Source organism: Bos mutus, chromosome 4 (assembly GCF_027580195.1).
Source record: "Bos mutus isolate GX-2022 chromosome 4, NWIPB_WYAK_1.1, whole genome shotgun sequence".
NCBI classification, from domain to species: domain Eukaryota; kingdom Metazoa; phylum Chordata; class Mammalia; order Artiodactyla; family Bovidae; genus Bos; species Bos mutus.
In genome coordinates, this window is record NC_091620.1 from 96,349,875 (window position 1) to 96,375,699 (window position 25,825).

Sequence of the window (25,825 nt, forward strand, 5' to 3'; positions counted from 1 at the left end):
AGATGTAGCAGTGTTATCTTACAAAATTGTGAAAGATCCCGTGCTTTCTCTTGTTTGTGTGGTAGGTTGTCTATGCCCAGTGCTTGAAGTATTTCCACTAAGAAAGACAGTGTATTTATGACTCATAATTGGAAAAAAAAGGTGGTGTGACAGATGAAACCATTTTTTTCTTAATATGTTATTTTACTGAGGTGTAGTTGACTTATAATGTTTCAGGGACACAGCAAGGTGATTCAGTTATACATATACACATATATTATTTTTGAAATTATTTTCCATCATGGTTATTACAAGATACTGACTATAGTTCCCTGTGCTATACGTAGATGGAACCATTTTTAAACCATGGTTAAGAGTCATCCTATTTTAGAAATTTTGTGAATTATTTGTACAGATATGATGCCAAGATAAAGATAGACAAATATTTAAGTCTTTATTCATATGAAATACAGTTTTTGTGCATAAAGGTATGTTAAAAAAAACAAACCAAACCGTGATCCTTGAATTCAAAATCATACTAGGAAATTTGGAAGAAGAGGGTGAAATATGTCTGGGATGGTTAAGATACAGTAGAGTGAGAAGTTAACGTAGCAACCAAGAGTGTACTGTAGGTTCTGGGATCCTAACTAGTTAGGCTCAGTATCTCAATCTACTACTTCTAGCTGAGTGACCTTGGCAAGTCACTTAATCTCCCAATACTTCCATTCCAGTCCTTCCTGGAGCTTACAAAAAGGCTCTCAGTGGTAAAGATGCTATAGATGTAGAACAAGAATAAAACTAAACAGGGTATTCATAATTAACATCATTATTATCATAAAATTAAGAAAAGTCCTGCATGACTAGCAATGAAAAGAATGCTGCATAAATACTATAGCGTTTTTAAAAGTAAGAGATTATTGTAAATTGGAATAGTTAAGAATGCCTGCATGAAGAAAATGGAACATGACCTGGAACTAGAAATCAGATCCTTAGAATAAAATGACCCATGAAATGCAGTGAGCCTGGAGATTATCCACCCTTCATGTGTAGTAGTAGTGAATACTTGCTCAGTGCTCCTTGTGTGCTGGGTGCTTTTCTAAGCACTTTATATGTATATTCATGTATTATTCTGTGTTTACACCAGCCTTGTGTTCTGTGAGCTATTATCTCCTTTTATTCAGGTGGGAAAATTGAGGCACAGAGTAGTTAAGTGGCTTGTTATCATCATAGAGTGACCAGGTTGCAGATCTGGCTCTCAAGTTTACACCTGTAACCACTCTCCTACACTGTTCCAGATAGAGCTTTGTGCCCAGACTAAGGTTACGGGGCAAGAGAATTTGCCAAGGTGACTAGTAGTTGATGCCCAGGTTGTTAGGCACTTAATCCTCCTTAGTGCCTAATTTTCAATATTTCTGTGCATCTAGCACCCTGGTTGGCTTCTCATGATGTGTATGATTTCCCCAGTCATGATGGGAGGACCCATTAGGTTAGATGAAGGCCAGGTGTTAATTTCTCTGCAGGAAATCTGAACATTCTCTGTCCCTTGGGAAGAAAGGCAGTTGTATTTGGAGATTAGGTGTCATTGGAGATAGCAGGAGAGATGGAGTTTGAAGGTCAATGTAAGTCAACATCTGTGAGGCAACAAAAATCAATCAGGTATATTTGGGGTTTATTCCTAAGGACAAACAGGCCAACTTGGAAATTTCTAAGCATGCAATTAGATGTCACATTCTTGAGGAAGAGAAAGTAGAAAGAAAAAGGCAAAGGGACATACATAATATATATATTTTGTACATAGGTTTCAGCAGATAGGCACACTGTCATTAACCATATTTTAAAAACATACATACTAAGTAATGCACCTCTGTCAGAATTGTTTTAATTGTATCAGTGGAACCTAATGTGGTAAGTCTAAGAAATGTGCAGTGGCTGAGAATTTAAATGCAAGCATTGTAACAGGAGAGGGGAATCAAGCTTTATCTGACTTAATATTTATCCTCTGCACACCCTCAGTTTACAAAGCTCCTGTTAACTTCAAAGGGGTGAGGTGGAGAATGCAAACCAGGCCTGTTGTGTTGGTGGTCATAGTTTTTTTGCAGGTGGTCTCCATGTGTTTCTCCAAAGTTCATCTTTTCTATTTGCACACATGGAAAGAGTACCGAGTCCTCTTTCATCTTCATATTTTTGTAGTTTCTTGGAGCTATCCATTACAAAAAAAGGGCTAAATAAATTCTTTGTGTGTTTCGGTGCTAATGTAAGCTGCCGAATGTGTTAGCTGGTGACAGTATTTGACACACCTTATAGTCACTTTACACCTGCAGTTATAACAGATGCATTGACAGAGCTCTGTGTACTAAAGAATGAGGTTATATTTCAGAATACAACATAAAATGGAAATCTAAAAAAGAAGTCCATTCTGCTTGTGAGTTTCTTACATTATATTATGTTGGTAAATACAGGGGCTTGAAAAGAAATGCTGTTTGTTGTCAATGTTTGTCATCCTCTTTGATCACTAAGTGGTAGAAAAATGATCATTCCTGTATAATTTGTGATCAGCAGCAGCCATTATAATATTCGTTTATATTCACATGGGCTTGCTGTTAACATCTAAGCGTCTCAAAAGGCAAATTTTAAAGAGATGGTTCAGGTTGACATAGCAGCAGACATAGTTTTGACAGTTTTCAAAGAAAGCAGTTAAACATTAGAATATGTTGATTGTTTGGCTATACCACCTCATTTAAGCAGGGAGATCCATTTATATAGACTTTACATCTTTAATTTTTAAAATCCACAAGGATTCAGTCAGATGAGTTCAGTCACTCAGTCGTGTCTGACTCTTTGCAACCCCATGAATTGCAGCATGCCAGGCCTCCCTGTCCATCACCAACTCAGACTCATGTCCATGGAGTCGGTGATGCCATCCAGCCATCTCATCCTCTGTCATCCCCTTCTCCTCCTGCCCCCAGTCCCTCCCAGCATCAGGGTCTTTTCCAATGAGTCAACTCTTTGCATGAGGTGGCCAAAGTACTGGAGTTTCAGCTTTAGCATCATTCCTTCCAAAGAAATTCCAGGGCTGATCTCCTTTAAAATGGACTGGTTGGATCTCCTTGCAGTCCAAGGGACTCTCAAGAGTCTTCTCCAACACCACAGTTCAAAAGCATCAATTCTTCGGCGCTCAGCCTTCTTCACAGTCCACCTCTCACATCCATACATGACCACTGGAAAAACCATAGCCTTGACTAGACGCACCTTTGTTGGCAAAGTAATGTCTCTGCTTTTGAATATGCTATCTAGGTTGGTCATAACTTTCCTTCCAAGGAGTAAGCATCTTTTAATTTCATGGCTGCAGTCACCATCTACAGTGATTTTGGAACCCAAAAAAATAAAGTCTGACACTGTTTCCACTGTTTCCCCATCTATTTCCCATAAAGTGATGGGACCAGATGCCATGATCTTAGTTTTCTGAATGTTGAGCTTAGTAGCTAATATTTAAATGAAATTTATGGGAAAATTCAATCTAGTGGGTAATTTACTAACTGGTTAGTGCATCTATATATTGTAACATAAAGACTTGCATTGTGTGAGGATTAGTATGATTTGATATGTATTTTAATGATGTGCTTCCCTGGTGCCTCTGATGGTAAAGAATCTGCCTGCAGTGCAGAAGACCCAGGTTCAATCCTTGAGTTGGAGAGATCCCTTGGAAAAGGGAATGACTACCCACTCCAATATTACTGCCTGGAGAATTCCATGGACAAAGGAACCTGGTGGGCTACAGTCCATGGGGTTGCAAAGAGTCAGACATGACTGAGCAACTAACACTTTCATTTTTCTTTGATGTTACCACCGAATGCTTTGCCCAAAATAGATGTAAAAAGATTTTTAATTTTGAAATATTATTGCTTCCATGCTATGATTTTCTATTTCCAATAATACCTGTACAATACTGCTATCCAGTTATGCTCAACGTGTTATGCTTAATATAGTAATCGAATTTCCCCTTATTTGCAGTTAGCAAGTCAAAGTAAAAAAATATACATTGGAAAGTTGCCATGACATTATTGGCCCTGGAGCCAAATTTAGTAACTGATGAGAAATCTTGGTTCTGTCAGATGGGGTGGTTTCTTGAAGGACCAGAACAATCTTATTACATGGCTTTTCCCCTGTAATGTGGCCTCCAGAATGCCCTTGTTGGGACCCTGCAGTAGAAAGGCTCTAGAGTAGGAAATGAAGGTACAGACATTCTTCGAGCTAGCAGCTGGGAAGTTATATCAACAACTCTATGAAGTGTAATAAAAATTGGGGGATAATTTTCAACACATTTAAGAAGCCCTTCTGGAATACTGTGAAGAAGATGAAAATTAAGGAAATGTCTTAGGTGTTCAGCGTGTGTAATTAATGAATAGTTGCATAATACTTGATTTCATAATTTTAGTTATTCTAACAATTATATATCCCTGTATGTGTTAGTTGCTCAGTCGTGTCCAACTCTCTGTGACCCCATGGCCTCTGTCCATGGATTTCTCTAGGCAAGAATACTGGATAGGGTTGCTATTTCCTTTTCCAGGGTATCTTCCCAACCCAGGGATCAAACCCAAGTCTCCTGCATTGCAAGCAGACTCTTTACTGTCTGAGCCACCAGGGAAGCTTCTTATGTATCTCTAGATCATATCAACTAACTCATATTTAATTGTAAATTTATATAAATATGTCTTAAAATGAATTGGGTTGTGGGATATAAAAATCAGATTTAAGAAATTGTATATCCATGGATAAAGTCATTCTCAGTAACTGTTCATTGTGAAGACTGTGAAAGTGTACAAGAGTAACCTCTTAAACTCCTTATGTAATATTGTGTACTGACTTGGTTCATTTGTGATTCATAACTACCAACTGTTACACTGATTAAAAATTAAAGATGTGTTCCTGTAGAAAAAAAATTATAATCTATCATGTAATACATTTTTGTAAGAAAAACATATTCAAAGGAAGTTATCTATAAAAAATGAGTATGTTAAAAAAATTACAGAAATCACTTATATAATGCTAATATAATTCTGAAACTCTATTCCAATAACTCTTTTCTTGGGATTATATTCTTTATTTGTAGAAATGAGATATGTGTATATACTGATCCTTTACATTTGCTTCCTGCAACATTTGAAAGTGAAATCAGCTCCTTATATACAGCATTTTATGTGGTATCTCTTGATTATTTATTCCATGACCTTGGTTAAGCCTAGCCAAGGCTTTCTTGGTTGGTCTTTTTTACTAGCTTTTGACTTGTTTGCTTATTATATTGATGAAGGCTGGGCCTGTGTCAGTAGAGACTTTTGTAGTTATTGTTTTGATATCACTCTTATGCTGCACACTTTTAAAATTATTTATTTTTTATTTCTGCTCTGCTGAGTCTTCGTTGCTGAGCGGGCTCTTCCGCGGTTGTGGCAGGTGGGGGCTACTCTTCATTGTGGTGTGCAGGCTTCTCACTGCAGTGACCGCTCCTGTTGTGGAGCACAGGCTCTCGGGCATGTGGGTTCAGTAGTTGTGGCCCATGGGCTCTCGTTGCCCCAAGGCATACGGAATTTTCCCACACCAGGGATCTGACCCGTGTCCCCTGCATTGACAGGTGGCTTCTTATCTGCTGCACCCCCAGGGAAGTCTCTGTGCTATAGATTATTTTAAGTTGATATTTATTGTTAAGAAATGGAAAAAAGGGCTTGATTGGCATCTGGAGATGCTGATGATCTTGTCACAGTTTTGAAAGCAGACACTGATACTTAGCTATGCTTCTTATTTTTAAAGAAAATCTTGATGGATTTCCATAAGGAAATTTGATCAACAATATTATCTGCTGTATGAAAAAAATATGTAGTTTTCTAAAGGTTTCTACATAATAATTAAATAATTTTTTCTTCCTAAAGATTATTTTGAGGTTAAAAAATGTGATTCCCAAATCCTAGTATTTACTTTTATCTCTCATGCATCTCCCTTTCTTGGGGAGCATTCTTAATCTGGTGCAGTTACATAAATCTTTTTCACGGTAGGCAAGATAGTTTGAGTGCAAGCTTTTCTGTAAAAATGGTCATTTCTAATGGAAAATGCTCTAGAATACATTGAATTAAATATTACAGAGCATGTTTAGAGAAAATCTCCAAATTTATTTTGGGGGAGAAGTTATAAAAATTTTGAGCTACATAGTGGTTGGTTTAAGTAAAATGTGTCTGTGGTATTTACCCGCTTTAGTATTAACAGCTGTAACCATTGAGGTCAACTGACAGATGATTTCTTCTTAAGAAGGTGTTTATTGTCAGGAAAATTGCAAAGTTTCCTTTGTAATTACTCTATCTTTGTTATTTTGGCAGCCTGTAAGTTTTATTGGTATTTACTGAAAGGTAATTTTTTTTTTTGGCTCTTGCCAGCTGCCTTTCTGTTTTTGGGCAAACTTTGCTAGCTCTGGTATTCAGACCATATTTTCAACTTTTTCTGCCGATGGGGTCGTTTTGAACAAGGAGCCAAGTGACAAATAATGTCTGAATTGTTCTCAATCATGTTTTCAGGAGAGTGACATCAGAATACTGCAGGTGTACTTCAGTCATTTGAGTCTTGCCTCCTGCTTATCCAGTGTATCATTTTGGTACTACTGCTACTACTAAGTCACTTCAGTCGTGTCCGACTCTGTGCGACCCCATAGACGGCAGCCCACCAGGCTCCCCCGTCCCTGGGATTCTCCAGGCAGGAACACTGGAGTGGGTTGCCATTTCCTTCTCCAATGCATGAAAGTGAAAAGTGAAAGTGAAGTCGCTCAGTCGTGTCGGACTCATAGCGACCCCATGGACTGCAGCCCCCCAAGGTCCTCCATCCATGGGATTTTCCAGGCAAGAGTACTGGAGTGGGGTGCCATTGTCTTCTCCGATTTTGGTACTGAAGTGGTCAATTTAAGACCAGGCAAATTACAGAATCTCACTATTTTCACATGCAGCCTGGAGGAAAAGTATGTTGAAATTATGAATCAAAAGTGAGGATTCTTGTGTATGGTGTTAGAAAGTGGTCCAGTTTCATTCACCTCCCAGAATATTGGAAATAAAAGCAAAAATAAACAAATGGGACCTAATTAACCTTAAAAGCTTCTGCACATCAAAGGAAACTATTAGCAAGGTGAAAAGACAGCCTTCAGAATGGGAGAAAATAATAGCAAATGAAGCAACCGACAAACAACTAATCTCAAAAATATACAAGCAACTCCTACAGCTCAACTCCAGAAAAATAAACGACCCAATCAAAAAATGGGCCAAAGAACTAAATAGACATTTCTCCAAAAAAGACATACAGATGGCTAACAAACACATGAAAAGATGCTCAACATCACTCATTATCAGAGAAATGCAAATCAAAACCACTATGAGGTACCATTTCACACCAGTCAGAATGGCTGCGATCCAAAAGTCTACAAATAATAAATGCTGGAGAGGGTGTGGAGAAAAGGGAACCCTTTACACTGTTGGTGGGAATGCAAACTAGTACAGCCACTATGGAGAACAGTGTGGAGATTCCTTAAAAACTGGAAATAGAACTGCCTTATGATCCAGCAACCCCACTGCTGGGCATACACACTGAGGAAACCAGAAGGGAAAGAGACACGTGCACCCCAATGTTCATCGCAGCACTGTTTATAATAGCCAAGACATGGAAGCAACCTAGATGTCCATCAGCAGATGAATGGATAAGAAAGCTGTGGTACATATACACAATGGAGTATTACTCAGCCATTAAAAAGAATACATTTGAATCAGTTCTAATGAGGTGGATGAAACTGGAGCCTATTATACAGAGTGAAGTAAGCCAGAAGGAAAAACATAAATACAGTATACTAACGCATATATATGGAATTTAGAAAGATGGTAACAATAACCCGTTATGCGAGACAGCAAAAGAGACACTGATGTATAGAACAGTCTTATGGACTCTGTTGCAGAGGGAGAGGGTGGGAAGATTTGGGAGAATGGCAATGAAACATGTAAAATATCATGTAGGAAACGAGTTGCCAGTCCAGGTTCGATGCATGATGCTGGATGCTTGGGGCTGGTGCACTGGGACGGCCCAGAGGGATGGTATGGGGAGGAGGAGGAGGAGGAGGGTTCGGGATGGGAACACATGTATACCTGTGGCGGATTCATTTTGATATTTGGCAAAACTAATACAATTATGTAAAGTTTAAAAATAAAATAAAATTAGAGGAAAAAAAAAAAAAAGTGAGGATTCACTAACTTGAAACAAAATCGAATCTTTCAAGCAGTATGGGGTCATCAAATCCAAATGGAAAGATTCTTTTCAGGAGGTTAGTATTAAAAGAAGTAAGGCCCAAACATTTGAAGAAATAGAGCTATGATATAATTTTTTAGACTTGTGGGTGTGAAATATAGGTTTGGAATTTCAGTTGCCTTCTTGGGGATATTCACTTTGTAGGTTGTGTACCATTTTTCATACCTCTGGGCTTATTTAAAGACTTTTCTAGTTCATACTATTACATGTGAGATGAATTCTAAATTTAGAATTATACTGCTCTAGTTTTGAAGACCATGATAATAAATTCAATTTAAGCAAGTCTTTGCATCACTATTTATTTCATTGCTTAAAAAAGAATACTGGAGAAAAGTGGTTATATCTATACTTAATTGCATAAAAGCTTATTTATTTGACTACATGTTCTTAGTAAAACTTACAAATTACAGAAAACTGCTGGTCTTTTTAGTAATTATTATTCTAAATTGGTGACAGGCATATTAGTAATTGGCAGTCTTCTTTGGCAATGAAGTACTATCTTACTTTCTTTTTTTTTTATGTTATTATGGTCTATAGAGTAATTAATGTAAGTCGCTCAGTTGTGTCTGACTCTTTGCAACCCCATGGACTGTAGCCCACCAGGCTCCTCCATCCATGGGATTTTCCAGGCAAGAATACTGGGGTGGGTTGCCATTTCCTTCATTCTTTTCTATTGTGTATTGTCTGCTTCCTTTTTTTAATCAATAGATTTCAAAGAATATATTAACACCATTTTGAACCATTTGTTAGAGATCTAGTCTGCAGGGGCTGGCACTCTGGGGGTTGTTCTGGAGAGATGGAGGAGGCAGCAGTGCAGGATGGAAAAAGCCCACCTTGTTCTGTCCTTCCTATGAGAAGGACCTGTCTTCATGATCACACTGTAGTGAGGACAGAGCACCCTTGGTGTCTGGATATTCTGGCCATCTGTCATGGCCACCCTCAGGACTTCTTCATGCTAGACTGAGAAACACCAGGTAGTGTGGGTATCTTCCAACTCAGCTAGGAATAATAATAGATCCTGCTCAGCCTTTTCCAAAAAAGTGTTGTCCATTATTTGAAAGAAATCACAGAATTACAAGGTAGGGAAGTAATATTTATTTTTGTGATTTTATAGGGCTTAACAAGTAACTGTATCAAAGCATAGTGGAACAATTTCTGCAGAAGAGGTGTCTTCCATATTTATAAAGGTTTTAATTTGGTAATTGATGAAGGAGGGTGGTTTTTGAGGGGTGCAGGTTTGGGTGGGTATCTTGATTCAGAATGCCATTTCAATTTATTAGATCTGTTTCTCAAATAGCTGCAGCTTGTTCAGGTTTCATTCCTGCCAGCTGGATATGAAGTACTCTCTGTTTGGGCTCACTATATGGAATCTGTTTCCAAAAAAATAGTGTCGTGCTGCTTTCCATCTACTGGACCAGTAGGGGTAGGAAGATCTGATTTGAAGCCAATGCAGAATGCAAAACTGATTAGATTTGGATTGTTCTAACAGGAGGCCTTCTTTTCCCTGTTCTTACCCTTTTCCAGATGGAAGAACCAGTTTCCTTCCAGGGCACTTTCTCCTGGCAATTAGACTGTGAAGATGAGGTTCATTTAGCACTACTAGAAGTACTATTATCGTAGGATTAGGCTTTAAAATTTAGAGGAATGAATCAACGCTGTTTGTCCGAGCGTTGTTTGTCTTTAATTTTCAATTAATGGTGCTTGTAATGCTTTTAAATTAGGAATATAACTTTTTATCTTTTGATCCTGCTTTTTGTTTTATCAATATATTAATAATAGCATTACTTTCCATCATCAAGTGGAAAGTAGGTGGTCCATGAAATGCCTTTTAAAGCATCAGGCATTTTAAAATGTTAACCATATGTTCACCTTTCTAATGTGCATTAGGTACCCTCCCTTGAATATAGTGGATTACACCCAATTGTGCTTTTTCATAGTGATTAAGGCCCATTATGAATTCCAGTGACCACCGTTTGCTAAAATGCAGTAATGCCCTCAGTTATTATTGAGGTACTTAGAGCTGTGTGGCCTCAGAATGTTATGCCCTCTGAATGTCTTATGTCAAATCTTTAGATTTTTCTTAGATATTAGTGAACAGTTACTTACATCCAGAGTTACATTTTAGAACTGCAAGGTTGCTTAGTGTGATGCTTTCATTTGGAAATTAGGAACTGAAGCTCGGAGAGGTTGTACAGTATGCCTGGAGTCACACAGCTAGCTAGCAGTGGGGTGGGAACTAGGTCCAGATTACTTGATTCCTCATCCAGTGCTCATTCTACCAGGCCATGCTGTTTGCTTTTTCATTCTCTCAAGGTACCTTGCTTACAGATTCTTCTCCATGTACACATTTTTTGCTCTTAGTAAGTAGTTGACTTAATAATGTGAAATTGAAAACAAGATGAAATAGAAGAAGTAGTGCAAGTAACACTCTGATGGCTGAAGTCCTGCTCCTGTCATTAGTCACTTTACTTCCTTGAGTTTCAGTTTACCCTCTGTGAAAGGAAGTGGTTGGAGTCATAATGGTAATAACCAACATTTCCTGAGTGCCTACCATTGCCAGGTACTACTTGAAATTCTCCTGTGCATTACCTCATTGAACTCTCACACAAACTCCATGTGGAAGGTCTATGATAAGCCTCATATTATATAGGGAGAATCCAAATCTTGTAGTAGCTACCTGGTTGACCAGAAGTCCTTAAACCAGTAAGTAGCAAAGCCAAGGTTCCTCTCCATGCTCTTAGCCACCGCTGCTATGTCTCTGGATGATCTAAATGCTCTCTTAGCTGTTGTGCCTAAATATTCTGGGTTTGAATAATAACTATACCAATAGCGGATATTACTGAGTACTTACACACTGCACATAGAGTGTCCTATTTATTTAATCCTATCAGCAACTCTATGAGTCAGTTGCTGTTATCATGCCCATTTTTTATAGGAGAGTAAAGTGAAGCACAGAGGCTTGCTCAGTTTTACTACTGGTAAGTCAAAGTGGTGGCAAACTTTGAAACCTGACAGATTGAAGTACCTACTACCTTTGCAGCCATGCCTTATTGCCTGAGAAGGGTACTTGAGTACCTAAGCCTGAACGTGATATGAGTTTTATATTTATTTTTGCTGATTAGAGGTAATGTGTATGTGTCTGAGCACGTGCACATCCACATGTAGAAACACACTCACTAATGATTTCTTAGCTACGTGTTTGGTGAGGTGTAGAAAACACTCATGCCCAGTGTAGAAATGGGGGAAGTGAATTTAGTGCAGGAGATAATGGAGCGTGGAGTGGGAGCTATAGTGAGGACTGTGGCAGAGAGGAAAACACAGGTTCTGGCCGAAGAGGAAGCTGACAGTGAGTTCAGTCAACTTTTGAGGCTGGAAAGTAGAATCAGTGTTGCTGGATATTGTGTATTTTTTTTTTTCCTAGAGAAGCCAGAGTTTTGGATTTTTAAACCAGAAAGAGATTTTGAAGCTTATTTTTAAATGATCTCAACTAACTGAAATTAACTGAAGCTCCTATGTGAATCAAATAGAAACCCTCTGGTTTAGACCATCAGTACTGCTAGGTAGATGAATGATCTTCAGGTGAGAGAGAGTTGACTACATCATGGTATCACCACTAATTTTAGAAGAGAGGATGGGTCCCATATCCAGAATACTTGTCCATCCTCTTTTGTCTGTTAAAATGGCATGATGGTACACTGTGATGTAGAGAGTTGAATTATGAAGTGTACTTCTAAGAAATAACTGTCTTGTGAGGCTGTGGAACCTTGTCAGAAGGCTTTACTCTGCAGACCCCGAGATTTTGGCTTCTGATTTTGGCTCTGTCCTCAGCACTGGTTTTCAAGTCTGTAGATATCACACCTGATTCTGGATGGGGCCTTGAGGTGTGGAATGACTTCCGGGACCATTATACACTCTGTCCTCTCTTTTGTTCAGGTATGTACAGCCCCCTGGCAGGACCATTTAGGAATCCCTGCAGTGGAGTGTGTAGTCCCTATTACTACTTGGAGTTTGGTACTAGTTAAAAAAAATCGGATTGTCCCCTTCTGAGAAATGTGTGGCTTCTCTGAGATTCAGTTCTGGTTTCCAAACTGCCCAGGAAGTTCCTTGCAGGTACTGAGTATTTACTTTCGGTAGCAATGTAGGGATGGGTTAATGACTGTTGATCTTCCTCCAGCGTGCTCCTCTTAGCACAGCAAGGCTTCTAGGTGATTTGCTCACTTCTTGTCTCTGTGTTACATTTTGGTAATTTTCACAATATTTCTAACGGTTTTATTATTACTATATTTGTTATGGTGATCTGTGATCAGTGATCTTTGATGTTACTATTGTAATTGCTTTGGCTTTTCTTTTTTAGCAAAAAAAAATGTATTTTGTAATCAAAAAAGTAGCTCCTCTTTTTTATCTTTTTACCCATTTTTATTATTTAGTCACTAAGCTGTGTCCAACTCTTCGTGACTCCATGGTCTGCAGGCTTCCCTGTCCTGTTACTGTTCCCCAGAGTTTGTTCAGATTCATATCCATTGAGTCGATGATACTGTCTAACCATCTCATCTTCTGCCACCCTCTTCTCCTTTTGCCTTCAATCTTTTCCCAGCATCCAATGAATTGGCTGTTTGGAAAAGAGTCATACCCATAGGGCATTCACTTATGATTCCTTTAGCACAGAGGTTTCTGGTAGAAATATCAGCTCAGTCCCTAAAACTTGATCACATATAATGTTTTCAATTCAAGAATGCTGGGACCCACAACAAGGGGTGAAAGTCTCCCTTAGTTCACCTTTGTGATTGTTACTGCCCAGAGTTCTGTGCGCTGCCAGTACCATCAAAGGACCAACTAGATATGATGTCTAACCCCACTGATAATACTCCTTTTAAAACACAGAAAAAATACACATCAACTTGCTGTGCTATGGTCTAAATTTTTGTCTCGGAAGTATTATAGGTGAATCTATTTCCAGATGCTGCAAATAACGGAAAATAATGGAAAACGGGAATCAGGGTCTCTGTCCTTAAAATGTGTTTCAGTTTGCATTTTGATAGCGGTTTAGAAATGTTATCGCTTGTTTTGTCACAGACATAATTCACATCTTTCTTCGGGTACTGTAAACAAGAGAAATGGTTTAATGGCCCCATAAAGGCACTCTGCTGATAGCTGAGATTAGGCCCTTTAGTAATGGATGTCAGTGTGTGTATGTGTGAGTGGTATGTGTCCGCGGTGGGGGCAGGGCGAGCTTGAAAGAGGTAAATGTACTGGAAAAGAATCTATGAGAGGCTTAGATGCGGCTGAAGTGCCTGCCGATTTTCTGTAAGTCTTGGAAGATGGATTTATTAAGCATGTAACACTATTGTCTTTATTTGTACACAAACGTTCGCCTTTGCTTCTGGAATTTAACCCTGTACTAATTGAGGTCATTGCCACCCATTTATCACTTGGAATTGAAGTGATATTAACTTAAAGTGAATGCTTTTCATCTGGTGAGTGTATTTCCAACTACATATATTTATATAAAAGGCTACATGCATTTTTCATGCCATACTTGTATCTGGCCTTAAATAACCTAATTTATGTATACCATTTACTTTTTCCCCTTTTTACAGAGGCTTTTTGAAAATTCACTGCCATAACCAAGGGAAATTTTTTTTACAAGTGCTTTAGTGTCCACAAAGTGATTTGTTTTGACTTTCTCAGTTATATTTTGTAAACAAGTATAGAAAACTCTCCGCATTATACATAACCATGGTCGAAGTAAATGCTTTGAAATTCCTCAAAGCACATAAATTTCTAGTGTTTTAGAGCCTCAATAATATGTCATTTTTTTCACCATCATGTTTATGTATATCCCTGTAAATAGGCCACACAGGGCTGTTTATCTGATTTGGAGAGTCAGAGTAAACACAGGGTTAATAAAGCAAACTCGAATGTCCCTTGTTAACTAACTTAGCATATCCTAACACTAGGAGGTGTCACTATGCCATCCATCCACTCTTATATTTTCTTTTTTCTTTTTCTTTGCAGACCATAATCTAGAATAGGGATCAGAAAACTTTTATTTTTTTCCCTGTAAAGGATCAGATGGTAAATATTTTAGATTTGGTGGGTCAAAGGGTTTCTGTCACATTGTTACTCAATGTAGTCCTAGACTACATAAATGAATGGGTGGAAAAGTGTCCCAATAAAACTTTATTTACCAGAACAGGTGGGAAACTGGATTGACCCATGGGCTGTGTGATTTGCCAACTCTTGTTCTAGAATACTGTTTTTTTGTTGTTGTTCGGTCGCCAAGTTGTGTCCAACTCTGCCACTTAAGCACACCGGGTCTCCCTGTCCTTCACCATCTCCTGGAGTTTGCCCAAGTTCAAGTCCATTGAATTGGTGATGCCATCCAACCATCTCATCCTTTGTCACCCTCTTCTTCTTCTGCCTTCACTCTTTCCCAGCATCAGTGTCTTCTCCAATGAGTTGGCTCTTCGCATCAGGTGCCCAAAGTATTGGAGCTTCAGCCTCAGCATCAGTCCTTCCAGTGAATACTCAGGGTTGATTTCCTATAAGATTGACTGGTTTGATCTCCTTGCTGTCTGAGGGACTCTCAAGAAATTTGTTCAGTAGATCATTCTAAAATAGATTTTTTTTGCACAGCCCAGAAATCTCACCATCAAAGTCAAGAGATTCTCATCAAGGCTCTAAACTCCCAGCTAATATTGATTCAAAAACTACAGATGTGATTCAAAGATGTAGTTTTATTTAGATAAGTAGTTAAAAATGTGATGTGTTTCTCTTCCCAGGGTAATTGTTTTGCACTCACAGAAATTACTGCTGTATTTCACTTGCATATATGATAAGAGTTGGGAGGAAAGCAAAGTGAAAGGTCACAGCTGAGACAACTTATCATTGTATTTATGCTCACTGTCCACATAGAGAAGGGGACCCATCATTTGTGACATTTTGGTTATCAGAGTCACAGGGAAGCTTTAGTTGTTGGATAGCAATATTTTTCCTTCAGTGGAATATGAGTAGTGTGAATTTTTAAATGCCTTTGGTCCCAGCAATAAATTGAAAGAAGGCAGAATGCCTAAAAGCAAGCATGAATGCTCTGAGAATTGTTTTCATTTAGATGCAAGTGCCAAGAATATATTACTAAGGTTATGTATATAGAAATATGCATTGCATACACATGAATTAATCAAACTTGAAGACTGGATAATATACTTATTAGAACTTTTCTTAAAAAAAAAGCAACGTTATGAAGCTCCAGTTGGAGTTCTGTGAGCTCTTGATGGTAGGACTTACTGTTCAACTTCTTCTGTAACTCCACATGTCCTGTCCCTTAGCAAATGGCATAATGTCTAGGCCAGTAAATGGATGAATTAATGAAGAAATATATGGATAAAGAAACATCTGATATAATGTTACAGTGGTTCTCATGCATGATGGAAATCTTAAGTGTGCCTACACAAAGTAAATTTGAATTGTATGGTCAAGGGTTCAAGAGTTGCTGCCCAAAGCCCAAGACTTTAATTCCTACCTATAATAAATTAGTCCTAGGCTTTTAGTTAGGCATGAAGCTTAGCTTCTTTATGCCTCTTTAAATTTTTTTTTTTCCCAAAATTGGAATGCTAATGTCCTTCTTGTCTTGAATGATGAAAATCCAGAGTTGTTGAAGATTCTTTGGAAACTTTATAATATTGTGTAAATCTGAGTTTTTTGAGGCTTTGTAGGAGAGTTTTCTATCACTATTCCAAACTCAATGAGAGTTCAATATATTAATATTAACACCAAAGTTAAGCATATTATCTTTCTTAAATTTACTTCATGTTCACTATAGAAATATAAACAAAAACTGAATTCATAGATTTCATTGTTTATTGTCTGAACTAACATGAACCAATCAATCATAACATGGTCTGTTTTCAGTTTAGTAGTAACCAAAAAAATACTTCAGGGTCATGATTATTTAGGAAATTATTCTTCTATGAGCAAATTGTTAAATTTATTTTCTACATCAATATTGTAGATGTTCACATATGACTTATCATATGTCTACCCTGAACCAAGGGATTTGCCTGATGGCTTAGTGGTAAAGAATCCGCCTGCCAATTCAGGAGACTCAGGTTCAATCCCTGAGTCAGGAAGATCCCCTGGAGAAGGAAATAGCAACCCACTCCAGTATTCTTGTCTGGGAAATCCTATGGACAGAGAAGTCTGGTGGGCTACACGGTCCACGGGGTCACAGAAGAGTCGGACACAGCTTTGTGATTAAACACCACCCTGAACCAAAACTTGGTTGTATGCCAGCGTTGTTGCATTTGGAGAGCCACGGGCCCTACACTCTGTGCTCCAGGAGAATTATGACAGGAGTGTGCCTCTGGTCTAAAATGTGGGCAGGAAAAAAAATGGAAGCCAAGATGATGCCTCAGAGTTCATTGTTCCAAAATGCAAACAATCGCTAATCTAGCAAATACTTTACGATGAATACCATAACCCCAAGTAAACTTTTTGAATTAAGAAGTGGTTAAGTTTATTTTGGAAGTGCATTTTTTAACGTCTTGGTATTTTGGAGCTCTTAAATTTAACCATTAGAGGAACTCAGTCATTGCAAGTCAGCCTTAAGATGTGGTTTTAAAGGTCAAGCCTCCATCAAAGCAAAAATGCAAGATGCATCTCTGGAGAGTTCTCTTGGCTTCTCCTCCTAAAAATCTGATTGTCCGGAGGAGTTGCGGGTCATAAAAGTTTGCATGGAAATGTGGTTGAGGAAGTCAGCAGATGAATGATATGAATTGTCTGAAGTCAGGGATAGAATGTAATATACATTGGGAGCCATCACTTGTTTGTAAATGAAGGAGTTAACTCTTATGATTTGATACACTTGAAAAAGGAAAGAGTCACTGTAATTAAAACTACGAACAATGCTGATGCCTGTAGCCCTCTGTTGCCAACACAGGCAGGACAGGACAGTAAGCGAGATGAAATGTACCTAGCAGCCTCGGCAGCAGGCTGGAGCCATGTTCAGTGAAAGTAATTTAATTAGTGTTGATCATGACTCCAGATGATGGTGATTTGATAAGGAATAATTTAGTACTTAACAGCCTTTTACATGCACCAACTCCATGTGGGAAGGTAAAGCAAATTGCACGAAATGAATGTGCTGCTTCCACTTGTACCCGTGCCAGCGAGCTGGAAAACTGCCTGTTCGCAGACGCTCCGACTCTCAGCCCTGTGATGAAATACCCAAACCTGGTCTCCCCTCTGGAAGGAGTCTCTGTACTACCCTTACCAAAGAATAAAGAAGTCATTTTTGAGATCCGAGATCTCCAGGAAGCAGAAGACTGAAAATGAGGAAAATAAAGTTGCTTTGGTTCTTGTGCAAAAGATTGAAGATCTCAGGTTGGCTTCTTTTTTCCTCCTCAACGCAGCAATTAAAAAAAAAAAACAACAAAAACCTAGTATTTGGCTTATGATTAGAAAAAAAAGTCATGGTTCCAAGAGCCCACAGCAATTAAGAGGCCCACACACGGAGAGAGTACGGGAGCCCTAAACCTCTTGGAGAACCTGTGAGAATCCTTGAGTGTTGGCATCTAACAAAAAGGGAGACATTGTTCAACTTCATTTTTTTTTTAAAGTCTTTTCAAGTCTTGGACCTGTTTCAGGGTAGCATACACTGGATCCACGTGTTGCTAAGATCATTGTGGATCTGAAATTTGTCTGGTTATGAGAATCACCTAGAAAATTTTCAAAGATAATGCTGATCTATATGCCAGCTGTAGTGAAGCAGAGTTCCTGGGAAGGGTGTATGAGTTTGCTAGAGTCACCATTTATGTTGTTGTTTAATCACTAAGTCATGTCTGATTCTTTTGTGACCCCATGGACTGTAGCCCACCAGGCTCTTCTGTCCATTGGATTTCCCGGGCGAGAATATTGGAGTGGGTTGTCATTTCCTATTCCTGGGGATCTTCCCCACCTAGGGATCCAACCCGCACCTCCTGCCCAGCAGATTCATTACCACTGAGCACCCAATGAAGCCCAGGGCTGCCATTACAAAGTATCATAAACTAGGTGGCTTAAAAAGTGGAAATTTGTTGTCTCACAGCTCTGGAAGCTAGGAGTCTGAGATGAAAGTGTTGGCAGGGTTCTGATGGCTATGAGAGAGAGAGTGTTCTTTGCCTCTTCCCTAGATTATGGCAGTTTGCAGGCAATTTTGGCAATTCTTGGCTTGAAGAAGCATCATTCTAATTTCTGCCTTCATTTCACTTGGTATTCTCACTGTGTTTCTCTGTCCTAATGCCCTGTTTGTACGAGGACACCAGTAATACTAGATTAGATTCCACTCTAATGACCCTGTCTTTTTTTTTTTTTTGTCAAATTAACTACCCTCCCCAAAAGAAAACCAACTCAAAGAAATATATCACAAATTATTTGCTAAAGTGACATCAACTAGTTTTCCAAATAAAGTCACGTCTGAGGTAGGACTTCAAGTTAAAATTTGGAGGGGACACAGTTGAACTAATGACATATGGAATAGTAGAATCCCCGTTTGTTTGTTTGTTTTCAAAATTTCCCTGAGTACTTTGATGATTGGGCAACTTTGGGGATCCTCTGTTTAGGGATCAGCTTCCCTCTGAGTACACGTTGGGTGTCCTTATGTTCTTTCTTCTATGGTTACTCCAAGAAGTTCTTAGGGCCAGTCTGAAAGCTCCAGATGGTGTATCTACAAGGATGAGTTATGCTTTTTTGCTTCTAGGCTGATATTAATGGACATTTTGATAGAAGGCTACTGTCCTGCTAGGAATCTTTCCTGATGGTACCCCAGAGTTGTCCTCCCTCCCCTGCTTCATCTGGAATTATTTATCCTGTGAGGTTAAAGCACATTATCAGATGTCTCTACTGGAACAGGAGGCCAGGCATTTTCAAACATCTCAATTTTTTAGAGCGTTGCTTGACGTTTCTCATATTTTTAAACCTTTTTTTGGAGCAAAACATTTATCTCAATGTAAAAATCTTAAGTGTAAAACTTGGTGAATTTTACATATGTATATACTTGTAATCACTGCATAGAGCAAATATAAAATATTTATAGCTCTGTAGAAAATCCACCTGCCAGTGCAGGAGATGCAGATTTGATCCCAGGTTGGGAGGGTCCCCTGGAAAAGGAAATGGCAACCCACTCTAGTATTCTTTCCTGGAAAACTCCATGGACAAAGGAGCCAGGCAGGCTGCATTCCATGGAGTTACGAAGCAATCGGGCATGACTTAGTGACTAAACATCAGCGTTAGATTACGAGATCCCTGTCTGTCATTAATACTCCCATCCACCACCGGAAGATTCTTTCACTATCAGGGTGGTCTGTTCTTCAAATTCCTTTACTACATACTCTTTTGTGCTTGTCTTCTTTTATCAGCTTACCATCTGAGAGACGTTCTGTGTGTAACCAGTGTGTTCCTTGTTATTCTTGTAGAGTATTTCATTGTATGAATAAGCCACACATTATTTATCCATTTTTCTGCTAGTGAACACTGGAATTTTTCCAGTTTTGGTATTATGAATAAAGCTGCTATGAATATGTCCTTTTGGTGAACATATTCAGTCCTTTCTCTTTGATATCCACCTAAGAGAGTTATTACTAGATCATAGTAATATGATCTTATATAAAATCTTATATAAAGACTTGGTTGATACTGCCAAAAAGTTTTCCAGAGTGTGTGTTTGTGTGTACATGTGAGTTTATACTCTCAGTAGCATATATTTAAAAGTTCTTACTGCTTTAGGTCTTCTTCATGTCAATGTCAATGCCAATCTTTAGCCATCCTAGTCGGTATATAGTATAACCTGATGTGACTTTATTTGCAATTTCTTGATGAGTAAAGATGAATACCTTTTCATATATCTTCATTTTGTTGCTCATTTATTTTGCTATTTGGATATCTTCTTTTATGAACTGCCTGTTTGAATCTTTTGCCCAATTTTAATTGGGTTGTTTCTTTTCTCTCTTTGTAACAATTTTTATTAGGTTGAGTATGATATCTTTGATCTTTCTATAGCAAGTAACTTCTTGGTGTGTGTAGCTTAGTGTCTTGGGGAAGAGAAGTTCTTAATTGCAATGAAGCCTAATTCATAGATTATTTTCTTCTGTGGTTAATGCCTTTGCATCCTGTTCACTAATCCTTTCCTACTTCGTGGTCCCAAAGACTTTTAAAACAGTAATGTTGAATATAGTAGTCTCTGATGATGTCTGATATTTTGATAAATATGATCAACTTTGCATTGTACTACCAATTTATTAGCTTTTGAGATCTTACCCATTTTTATTCATACAAATTAGTTCTGATCTCTCAGGTATAATTTGAGTTCCTTTGATGTTGGTACTGCTTTTTCTTAGGAAAATATAAAACCCAATACTTAATCTAAAGTGCTGAACTTAAGGTATGCACATTTTGTTGTATATGTTCAAGTAAGTCATAAAGAGTTGAAAACTATTTGTTAAGAAAGCAGCAAATACATGATTAACATATTACAAGATTTCATTGTGCAATATCTGTCATTCTAAGAAGTAGCATACACACACACATACACATGCAGAGGGCAAAACATTTTCTTAAAGGATGCTACTTTAAATCCTTTGTGTTTTTGTTTCATAATTTAAAAGCATTTTATCTTGTGAATTTAGAATTTAGATAAAAGTAAAGAGAATAATGTAATGAACTCCCACTGACCCATCAGTCTGCTTTTAACATTTATCAACATTTTTCTATTTGATTCTTCCCCTACACATCTTTTTCTAGATTATTTTAATGAAATTCCAGGACTTATTTTTTTATCCATAAATATTTTATGAAGCTTTAGCTTTAAACCTTTTTTGGGAACAACTGCCATTTCATTATCACATTCAACAAAATTAACAATAATTTCTTACCTAGTCCACATTAAAATGTCTTACTCATTGGTCTCTTTTAGTTGTTATGTTCAAATCAGAATCCAAGCAAGTCCTCAGGTTATGAAGTGAATCCTGAGGTTGTTAAGCCTCTTTCATCTTAGCATTTTATAAATGATAACTTTCTGACTTGGTAAAGTTAATGAACATATGTACCATTTGCATATGAAAACATACATAATTTCCCCTTTGTTTCTGTTCCTCTGACTCTCTCTTCTCTGAGTAGGTATATTAAACACACATTAAATTAGAAAAAATACTTTGAAATAGATCACTCAGTGAAATAATTGTATTATTATTTATTAAGTTTTCCTTAGACAACTAATTTAGGTGACAAATTTGTTTTCCACAGTGCTTCAGATGTTTCTTTAATATCACTAAACATTTTAGTCAAAATTATGTGCTTATATTAACAAATTTATTTTCTTGGAGCTTGATAGTTCTTGATATCAATTTCTTATACTAAAATTATATATGACATTCAAGCAAGTACAAGTTCATAATGCTATAATGTTATGATCAAGATTGAATGGCATCATAAACCACAAAGTTTCTCTTCTTTTATCTTCGTTTATAGTATATGTACTTAATATTTTGTATTTTAATCTTAGGTTTTACAGAGTTGGGATAACTATCCACAGTGTGTCCTTCTTGGGCTTATTCTTGGGATTATTCTTACCTGTGCATATTGTATGAAACTAAAATTCATTCTCATGTCTGTTTTTCCTCTTATCTTTTTATTTATTTTTCCATTTTTACTAAAACTTCAGTTATTCTGAGGATCTCTAGTATATATTTTTTTCAGCTTCACTTAAAATAACAAAAATATATAACCTTATTTTATTTTTTGGTTTAAGAGATATGATTCCACCTAAATACACATAGTTCTTCATATTTTGTGATATTATCTTTGTATTATATTGAACATTAATGACATGACAATGTCATATGAAAAAGGAGAAACTATCATTTCATATAGAACAATTGCTTTATGGTCATAATATACAAAAAATAACTTTAATGTATTTCTCACAATGTATCTTCACACTTCTCTTAAGTAGTTAGATAAGTACTTTTTATCTGTAGTTTAATATATAACCACTGTCCACAAAGATGTTGAGTTTTTATCCTTTTGTCCAAAGTATCATTAGTTACTCTAAGAACGGCAGCTGGGGTTTCTTCATCATAGTTCAATTTTTATTCCATTAAACCATTACTATTGATGCACTTGAAATATTTTCCTTTCAGTTAATTCTTAAAATTATGCTTCTATTTTCAGTTAATTCTTGAATAGTCAGTTGTGTTTTTTTTTCCCCCTGCTTGAGTTATTGGAAAACTTGCTGAAATATTTTCAAGTTTATTTTCTGAAAACTGAATTTCTCATTTTGTTAGTGTCAGCTAAGCCAGTTACAAATAGTTCATTTGACTTTCAGTAATGAGAAAGTTCAAGCGTGCATTTTGTTATACAGTAAAAGCAAACAATGAGTATATGGAAAGTATATAAGATTCTCCAGAATCTTTCTTGCATAAAATTTGTCCAGTGTGATTTTTCTTATGTATGAGAGTTAATATGAAATGTTAGTGACATTTTAACCAAGAGGGATAGAACAGGTTAGTGTACTTAATTCCTAACAGGATTTCATTTTTGCGGGTATTTTTGTTTTCTAGTGGCTTTTCATGGCCTCCCACTGAAAATCAAGAAAGAACCCCACAGTCCATGTTCAGAACTCGGCTCTGCCTGCAGTCAAGAACAGCCCTTTAAATTCAGCTATGGAGAAAAGTGCCTGTACAATGTCAGGTAAAGTAATTGAGTGTATAGCGAGCACCTGATGGTTCTTACAGAAACACAGATTTACCATAATATAAAATCTCAAGTCGTATTTTGTAAGAGTTACATCTTCAACATGTAACAAGCTAATTAGGTCATATGTTGAGCAGAACTCAAAAGGACCGTTTACTGTCTGATCATATACTTCTAGAATCATTTTAAAGGAGTAATTTTTATCCAGATCATGAGCTGCTTTTCCACAACCGTTAGGGGATGCATCCTGAGATTGTAAAAAGGGTCTTAGGTGGCATGAGCAGGTACCGAAAGTTCAGTTCTCATTAGAAAGAATGCATTATGCACTTTAGAGTTTGTAGGGGGAAAACAATGAAGCATTTGGCAGGTCTGAACAGTACATTAGTTATCTGACAGGCTTTGCAGATGATCTATAAGATGCATTCATGGACAGTTGCAGTAAAGTTAGAATTTTATAAGGCTTAGCAGAGGCTATTATCTGTTAAAAACCCAGTTGTTCCTTCTGATGATAATAAAGGGTGGAGCAGTAGAAGTACATTGTTCCTTTGTTGGAAAATTTGATAACATGTATGTTCATTAAAAACCCTTCACAGTAAATTGCATTCTGCTACTTTTCATATTGGCCCCTAATTGCATAAGGAAAAAGTTGGCTCTGTATATTGTATGTTATTACTCTCAATTACAGTAGAGACATAGTCCTTTAAAGGAGTTGGTTTAGAAACTTATAAAAATGATTACAGATATTTGCGGTCTTATAAATTATGTTGATTCAAGTTCAAGTTCATAATGCATTATGATTCAGAGGAGTCTTCTGTTTCCTCAGATTTTTTTTTTTTTTACCTATACTCTGTTTCCTTCTGCAGAATAATGTCATTTTTTTTCCCATTCTTTAAATCGAAGCATAGCTGAAGGTTAGAGGTGTATAATATAGTGATTCACAATATTTAAAGTTATGCTCCATTTATAGTTATTATAAAATACTGGCTACACTGCCAGTGTTGTACAATATGTTCTTATAGATTATTTTACTCCTAGTAATTTGTACCTCTTAATCTCCTACCCCTATATTGCTCTTCCTGCTTCCCTCTACCCACTGGAAAGCATTCACTTGTTCTTTGCATCTGTGAGTCTACTTCCTTTTTGTTACATTCACTAGTTCGTTGTTTAAGATATTTAAGATTCAAAAAACTTTGGTTTGTATAGTTTCATGGTACCGACCGGTGCTTGGATATTTCATTACTATTTGTTCTTGCAAACTTGTCTTCTACATCCTCTTTCCTAGACAGTTCACCAGAGTCTGAAATGATAAAGGTGGTTCAGTTGAACTGCAAAGCTTTTATAAGATATATCTCTTATAGAAGCCTACTATTAAAGCATACTGAGTTCAGATAAAACAGTATTGATCAATCTCAGTTTTATTTTATCACATTTTTAATTTTTGCATTTTCTCCTTATGAATAATACTATGTATTCACAGAGTAATTATTTAACATATTGGAGAATTTTTAATTAATAAACCAAATAGGTATAGAATTGTCATTGCATTTTAGCATTGATCAGAAGTGTGATTATGGAAGAACTACTGGTTTATAGACATATTTTTCAAAAATGACATCTGACTTCCATAAATTAATGGTAGAATTACCTGTGTATTTTGAGATTCTTCTCAAAGACCAATAATTCCCACAGTGATTTATTGGATTAATTCTGTTTTTTCCATTTCTATATGAACAGTGTAACACAGTATAGCATTTTATGAGAAAAAAGTAATATCCTAGGACAGAAGTTGTATCACTGTTTTTCACATGGGAATGAGACAGGTGAACCATTTTATAAAAGAAGTACATTCTCATTCAGAAATACTGGTAAAGGAAACAGGTGGAACCAAATAGTATGAGTTTGTGGACTTTGCTGTAAAGGAAGAAAGACTTATGCAGCCCATACTCCTCTACTTCTGTAGTTTCATGCGTGGATGTAATTCTTTTGTATGGATGGAGCAACAGGATAAATTATTACATAAGTCAATTTTGTTTTAAGTTTCTTTTTTAAAGAAAAAATATACTGGCAAATGCTTTTTATCTTAAAAGGAACAGAGTGTTTTAACCTAGATATTTTTTGTTCAGAAACTTAAATATAATTTGTTTTCAATAAAGTATTTTTAGATTAGAAGAATTAGTTAAATCATATCCCTGAGAACTATGCTAAAGACTGCAACTTAAATTCATAATGTGTATAAAAACAAGCTCACTCATTTTATTCTTTTGTAATTATGTTTAGAAGTTAGACTGTGATAACAGGATTTTATTCTTAAGAACATTATTTTGTGCCTAATCATATGCTCCAAGAAGGTTTAAATATATCAGAGACGTTTTAATTTGCCTCATAAATCTTTATTATCTCATGTGAGGAAGTTAATGCCAGCCATCATTTATTTTACACTAAAAGAATGAAAATAAGGCAAAAGCATTGGCTTAGAATTCTACAACAAATAAAGGTGAGTCAGGTATGATCTGCATCTCGTTAAACTGATACGACTTCTTATTGTAAAGTCTTCTGTAATGTAGAAGGATTATAATATCAGAAATATTTAATGATCTAGAAAAGACCTATGAAACTTGCTTAGGGAGACATATCAAAAACAGATGGTCATGGGGACTTCCCTGGTAGTTCAGTGGTTTAAACTCCACACTTGCAATGCAGGGAGCATGAGTTTGATCCCTCCTAGGATCCTGCAATGTCTCACAGTGTGGCCCAAAAAAAACAACAACGAAGAATAGATGGAAATAATGTCACTGCTTTTGCT

The 25,825-nt window shown here is 36.9% G+C and overlaps 1 protein-coding gene across 3 annotated transcripts in view; it reads left to right on the forward strand.

The window, feature by feature from the left end:
- Positions 1 to 25,825, forward strand: part of ETV1 (ETS variant transcription factor 1) — a 98,922-nt gene that overhangs the window by 30,995 nt on the left and 42,102 nt on the right. For all 3 annotated transcript variants that reach the window (XM_070369776.1, XM_070369775.1, XM_070369777.1), the window contains one exon: positions 22,890 to 23,019. In XM_070369776.1, the coding sequence (XP_070225877.1) occupies positions 22,890 to 23,019 (130 nt within the window). The remainder of the gene's footprint in view (positions 1 to 22,889; positions 23,020 to 25,825) is intronic.